Genomic DNA, 6,772 nt, shown 5'->3' on the forward strand with positions numbered 1-6,772 from the left:
CCCAGAAAAAAGAGATTTAAAAGAGACGCTTAACAGGGGGAAACGTGTTTAAAAAAATTTCTCAGGTCCCACCCCCATTTATGGGGGGCCAGAGGGGCATCGGGGTGGGGACGCGCAACTCACAAAAAGAACCTTTGAGGTCACGCCCCGGAAACCCCGGGCCGGGGGCCTCTCCGGTAGGGGGCCCAGGTTGATTTCCCCCCCCCGGAGTCTCAAATTAAGGGGGGGGCCGGGCCCCTTTTTTAAGTCCCGGAGAAAAGGGGGGGGTCCCCCCCCGGGGGGAATTGTTTCCGGGGGGCAAGGGGATTTTCCTCCGGGAGAAACCAAAACCGGCCTTTGTGCGCTTTGGGGGCCCCCCAGGCCTGGGGTTTGGGGGGGTTTTTTTTTTTCAGGGGGTCCCTGGTTTAGGGCCAGGGGGAGCCAGTTCCGGGCCCAGTCCTGTGCCCAGTGTCGTGCGAGGGAGTTTTGTTGTAAGATTCTTGTTTCACGTGCTAAGTGCCCCCCCCCCCCCCCCCCCCGCTAAATTCGCGCTAAATTCGCGCTAAAGTGCACTAAAGATGCAGTAGATAAACACTTCACAACGCACTAAATTTAGACCCAAGCGGCCCGCTGCAGGTCCGGCTCTTTCTTTTTTCACGTTCTCGTGCCGCTTCCTTCAAACAAACATGCGCGAGGGGTGGCGTTTCGGCTGTGCGGTCTCGACTTGCCCATGAGTAATTTCTCAGAGAGTTGACAGACTGAGGCTAGATACATGGCTTGTCGTTGGCGTGCTTGTTGTGAGTTTTGGTTCATTGGCCTGGTTCAAGGACGGTTGGTTTTGCTTCTCATTCTTTTGTGGCGGTTTGACTAGTTGGGGGCTTGCCCACGGACATGAAACGCTTGCATTATCTTATTTATATTTGCCATTATGCTGGATTATTTTTGGTTGCAGCCGCATGATCAAGAACACGGAGGACTTTCAGGTCAAGCTGCCGGCTGGGACTATGCCGGGCGCAACATTGCGGGTGACGCTGCCGGGCCGCACCCGCCATGTGACTTGTACAGTGCCTGCCGACGCCAAGGGGGGTGACACGATTCGCGTCACCGTGAAGAAGGAGTCGCCTCCGATCGTCAGCAGTGACAAGAGCGGCGCTGAGCTCTATTGATTTCATCGACGGGAGAATGCCGTGGCTTGGGGTGTTACTGAATTCCGCTCTCCTCAAGTGTCAAAATCCTCGTAGAAATGAGCGAAACTCTGGCTCTCAAATTCGTCCAAATTCGCTTCGCGGGGGCTCAGCCTTCGCCTCCCGGCCGCTCGCCGCGGCAGGCTCAAAAACGGCACTAGTGACATGGATGTCTTGGATCCTGCCTATACCCCGGCACGGACCTCAGACGAGCGTCCGCAATGAGCAATTGTCCTGCAGCGCTCTCACCAGCGCAACGGCGCCCTCGTCCGCCACCGCGTTGAGGTCTAGCGTGCGTAAGCTTGCGTACACCGCGAGGGCGGCGGCCAGGGCATTGGCGCCAGGGTCGCCGATCGGATTGTGGGGCAGATGCAACGCACGCAGCGAACCTGTGGAGTAGAGTGCTGACGCGAGCGCTGCGGCGCCGCGGTCGCCGACGGAGGCGCAGCCGAGCGACAGCTTGGCGATGGAGGTGGCTGGGAGGCCACGTGCCAAGGCAGCGGCGCCCTCGTCACCCAAGGGATTCCCGCTCAGATCGATCGCCCGCAGCACACACTCTCGATGACTCACCGTGCGGCCAATCGCGACGGCGCCAGGGGCGTGGAGGGGGCGCACGGAATCGCCGCCGGCGGGGGGCGAGGGCGCTGGCGACGGAGGAGGAGCCATAGAGCCCGAGGAGGCTTCGACGGACGGCCCATAAGGGGCCGTCGCCTGCTGTGCCTTTGTATGTAGTGCAAGTCCGAGCCAGTCTGCTGTGTGACGGCCTTGTACCGTAGAATTCTTTTTTCACGTGCGATCTCTTCCTTCACACATCACAGGACAGATGACACGTCGTCACCTAACAATTAATTGCTCGAGCTGACACGCCCTCGCTCTAGACACGCACCGCCATATCCCAAAGGGCGTGGCGTCTGCAAGCCGTGAGGCGGGCACCAAATCGACAAATACGACACTAGAATCAACTACTCGAAGTCGGCCCTGACCTGGGGCCACTTACGTTTGCAAAGTGCAGCAGCATGTGTTTTGGCATCGAGACGGAGAAGGCCCCACAGTCGCCAATCCCGTACGTCAACTCCGAGGTGTTGTCGCCGATAGCAAGGCCAGCGCAAAACTGAACAAAGTCAACGTCGGTGTTGTACAGGCGCGGGAACATGAACGGGGCTGAGAAATATCGCAGCTCAAACGGTGGTGTCGCAGACGCCTGCAAAAAGGCATGTTCGTACCGCAAATCGATGCTCAGGTTCTGTCTATGCCGCTCACTGCCACCCATATGCCTTGTCACGTGCGCCACGCCGACCATCGCGTCGTTACCCACCGCGACCCATTGCGACGATCCCCGGAGATCCCGGCTGCACGAGTCCAGCTTCGTCTCATGTGCGAGCGCACATTGCCCGTCCGTGGCATTGCAGCGCAGCACCTTGTGAGGGCACAGCGTGTAGGAGACGTGCAGCTGCCCCTCGTACTCCCATGGCATCCAATTCTTCTCTGTGTTGTATGCGTTGGAATAGTTGAGGTGGACCTCGCGGTACACGGGTTCGAGTGCGGCTAGGTACATCCTGACCATCCCGAAGTTGTTCCCCTTACGAGCGAACACCATGTGCATGCGGCCGTCCAGAAGGACAGGCCGAGCATCTTCAGTGTACGGGTACACACCTGCCACCTGCTGATGATGCCGAAGCCATACTGTCCACCGATCGCCCGATAAGGTCGTAGCTCCATCAGGCATGGTTTGCCGGACAATTCTGCGATTAGCGTTGCTGTTTGCGCCTGAATCAATCGCGCACCGGCTGTAAGTACCGACCTTGAGCAACATGTTTTGATCATTGTGCACCGCGGGGTTGAGCAAGAAGGCTGGCCGGCGTTGGTGTTTGATGTGAGAGCTTCTTGAGTCATTGCGTAGCACCGGCACCCGTCGGCCCATGTCAGTGTGCACGAGCGCGTGAGCTGAAAAGCTTGGCTGTTGTTGGATTCGATCTAGCAGTGCTCCTTCGACCACCGCTTCAATGGGCAGCCTTGGCATGTAGTGGGCAACACCTGGCTCTAACCACACAGAAGAGCCGCCCATCCGACTCCCAAACTCCGCGGCGCCCGCCCCACCCCAGTCCCCATCCAGGAAAACGAATTTGCATTGGAACATGGCTGGCCAGATACATAGGCCGGTCGAAAAATCGTTGGGTCACGACTCCTTGAGCAGATTCTCACCCCCGCCCTGCCCAAACACCCACCGGACAACGCCCGGATTGCTCGAGCCCGAGATGAGGTCCGTCAGAAAGAAGCGGCCGCCGCCAGCGCGCCCACGCTCCACCCGGAGTCGGACGCTGCAGCTCGTGCCGTTCCCGCGCGGCCCGCGCAACTCTACGATGCTCATCTTGGTCACGCTCACATTCTCCCCTCCCGTCTTGTAGCCGTCGAGGAGCGCCGCGCACTCGCACGGCGCGTCGCAGCTCACGGCGGCTCGAGCCATCCGTGGGCGCCAGCTATGCAGGTAGCCTAGGTGCACCGGCGTTGAGGCGAGGCCGCGAGGCAAACTCAACCTCAGCACGATCGAGCTGCCAGCGCGTGTGGCAAGGAGGCCGGGCTTGCGTCCCGGCGTGAAGGCGAAGCCACTCGACGACAGAACCGCGCCGCGCAGCCGCTCTCCATGCAAGCACGTGGCGGCGCTCGCGCGGGCAGCGATCCCCGCGAATCGGCCCGTGAGGTAGAGCGGCGCCGGCAGCTCGGGGACGGCTCCAGCTACATCGTCGCGCTGGCATGAGCCGCCGCCTTGGAGGGGCCCGCTGGCCGCCTGAGTGGAGGTGGGGCCCAAGGGGTGGGGGGGGTGGGGGGCAAGCTAAAGAGGTGGAAGAGGGGAACGGTGGCCGCAGATGTGCGTGTTGACCGTCTATCGGAAGATTTTGCAAAGTGGCGCACCTGCTGAAGCGCGTGTACGAGGAGCTGCGCCATCCACGAGTGGCCTACGGCGAGGTGCGGCGCACCTTTCTCCGCGTAAGTCAAGGGCTTGGCTGCCCCCCCTCTCTCCACGCCCCGAGACAGCCCCCCCCCCCCCCCTCTCCAAACGCGCGGGTGCGAGTTGGCCTTGCTGGTGCGGATGCGCACAGTCCGCCATTAGGTTAGGCAGCACGAAGGGGAGCGTGCCGAGCGCCTCGGCGCGGAAGAGCGACACGAGCGGCACGCTATACCTCTGTGCGAGCGCCTCCACGCCCTTCTCACCCCTGCGCCCACCCCAGCGGTGAAGCTCCTTACCCCAGCTGCTACAGATCTTCTGCTTCTTCATGCAGTCTGTCACGCCGGGCTGTGGCAGCCTACACGCGGCGGCAGCGATGATGTGAGTGTGGACGAAGCTACAGCGGCTGTCTATCCGGGACACTGGGGGCGGGCTGAAGCGAGGTATCGGACGGTGGGGCAAGCGCTGCCTGCGAGCGTTGACAAGGATCACCGCGGCGCGAGAGGCCAGCAGGCGGCGCAGAAGCGCCTCGAGCCACGCGAGGTCCTCGCCTCCCTCTGTGTTGACCGCGTACTCGACGAGCACGAGGTCGGGCGGCCGCCCTGCCGGCAGCATTGACTCGAAGCATAGCGCCGCAAACGCGGGGCCTTACGTGGCGGAGACGGAGACATAAAAGGCGAAGTACGCTGGAGAGGAGGAGAGGGGGGGACGCGCGCACCCACGGCAGGTAGACCGCAATTGAGCGAATCGTGGAGCGCTCGCGCCTGCGTCTGCGGCCAGACCTCGCGCATGTAGCTCGCGAGCTTGCGGTGGTACAAGTAGCGGCTCTCGAGATGCTCCCGCCCAGAGAGAGTGCCAAACGGCAGACCGGAGGTGATGGAGCCGCCCAGCGCCGCCACAATCACCGGTGACCGCACCGCCGCACGCACAAAGCAGGCGAGCCGCCGCGATCGCCTCGCGTGGGATACCGCCCGGTCAAGCTGCTCTTCGCTCAGCCACACGCCACCGTACGCGGAGGCGTTGCCCGCGTCGGCCTCCACCCGGCCGACTCCCGCAGGGTCCTCCGCCTCTTGTTGGATCAGAGCCGGCTCCACCTCTGCAAACGGACGGAGCCCAAACCAGACCAGCGGCTGGCTGTGGCGCGCGCGGCTGGCGAAGGAGGCCGCGCCGCGGGTCCAGTTGCCACCGACCGCCTCTGTTCGAAAAGTGCCGTCGACGGGCTGCAGCGCTCCAGCATCGCATTCCGAGAACCAGGAGCACTCCTGTTGGGCGCGGGGCCGGGCGGGGCGGGGCCTTAAGGACGCCAAGGAGATATGGCAGAGAAAGCAACGCTGTCCTGTCGCGCCGCGGACCACGAGACAAAGCGGCATCGGCTGCAGCGGTGGCACCGCTCAATGCACCCGAGCCTCCCGCGAATGCCAAACCGACGCGCCGGCACAAATGTTCCAAAGTCCGACGTGTGGCAGTCGCCTTCTGGGTGCGGCACCTGCGAGCGAGAGAGGAACGGAACAGTCGCAAAATGGAGGTCTGTTCGCTGACGATCGCACAGGAGCGCAGCGAAGCCAGGCGGGCAGCAAACCTTGGGCTCTCCGAGACCGTGGCAGGTTCGTGAACAGGCGCCGCGAGGCGCAAAGCGGCGCCCTCGAGCGGCGCCCGGGTCGGAGACTCGTCCAGACAAGTCCTTTTGCGTGGGGCCGGGATCGCTCGGCGCAGCGAGCCGTCCTCGCGGACGGGCGCGTCGGGGCATGTGCATACGCGTTTTAGGTTAGGTAGGAAGGTGGAGAACAGTCAGGCTCGGACTGGACACCAACGCGTGTCTGAGCGCTGCAGAGTGCAGTCTTGAAACTCGCGCGTCCCTTGTCAAAGTTGAGCCGATTCGAAGAAAAAGAATTTTAAGAAAAAGAAACTCCGGCTCAAGTTCTCTCTCGACACTGGGCACGGGACTGGCGCGCACTGGCACTAACACAGGTACGGATAGGGTCGATTCCGCATGGTACGGGACCCCTCGATCGTCTCGCCCTCCCTCACTTACCTATTGCATAGGGGCCAGCCAGTGTCAACAGACCCCCTATCTGGGTAGGAGCCGGAACCCTGGGCTGGCCCCCAACGTTGCAAAACAACAAAACGCGGCGCGACGTACGCCCGCTCGCGGGTTCAATGGCGGGCCATCGCGTGGCAGAAGCTGTTGATTATAAGGCCTGCCCCCCCCCCCCCCCCCTGCGGGATGCTCTCAAAGCTAGCGGAAATTCTGCGCATTTTGTCCCGGACGCTTGGAAATCAGTTACGAACGTCAGCCAGTATGGTCGTGCGCCTGCAGCAGGCGGCGGCCGCGTACGGCTCGTCGGAGGACGACCCGAGCGACTCGGAGGACGAGGACGAGACCACGAAGGAGCTCTCCGCCTCCCTCTCCGTCGCCGAGCTGAAGCGACGGTGCAGGGAGGCTAATGTCAGCCAGTGGGGCAATCGCGCTCAGCTGGTCGTGCGCCTGCAGCAGCCGGAAGGCGAGCAGCGCGGCCCAGTGCTCTGCGCGAGTGGCGTCAAGTGGGTGGTCCTGCGGTGGGTGGGCTATTGGTTGGGGTGAGGGAGGCAGCCCGGGAACCAGAGGCAACTGGGAAGAGGGGTGGGTGCCGGCGGGAAAAGTCCCCCTGGGGGTGGGGGGTGGGTG

The 6,772-nt window shown here is 62.7% G+C and overlaps 2 protein-coding genes across 2 annotated transcripts; one reads left to right on the top strand and one right to left on the bottom strand.

Annotated features, from left to right (window-relative positions):
• Window positions 1–935: 935 nt before the first annotated feature.
• EMIHUDRAFT_252696 (hypothetical protein) lies at window positions 936–1,324 on the top strand (the record flags this gene model as incomplete). The annotated part of the gene is made up of 2 exons (XM_005787395.1): window positions 936–1,109; window positions 1,307–1,324. The coding sequence occupies 2 exons, from the start codon at window positions 936–938 to the stop codon at window positions 1,322–1,324; spliced, it is 192 nt and encodes a 63-aa protein (XP_005787452.1).
• Window positions 1,325–1,367: 43 nt separating this feature from the next.
• On the bottom strand, window positions 1,368–1,829 carry EMIHUDRAFT_252697 (hypothetical protein; the record flags this gene model as incomplete). The annotated part of the gene is made up of 1 exon (XM_005787396.1): window positions 1,368–1,829. The coding sequence occupies one exon, from the start codon at window positions 1,827–1,829 to the stop codon at window positions 1,368–1,370; it is 462 nt and encodes a 153-aa protein (XP_005787453.1).
• Window positions 1,830–6,772: the final 4,943 nt, after the last annotated feature.

This window comes from Emiliania huxleyi, assembly GCF_000372725.1.
Source record: "Emiliania huxleyi CCMP1516 chromosome Unknown EMIHUscaffold_1427, whole genome shotgun sequence".
Taxonomy (NCBI): domain Eukaryota; phylum Haptophyta; order Isochrysidales; family Noelaerhabdaceae; genus Emiliania; species Emiliania huxleyi.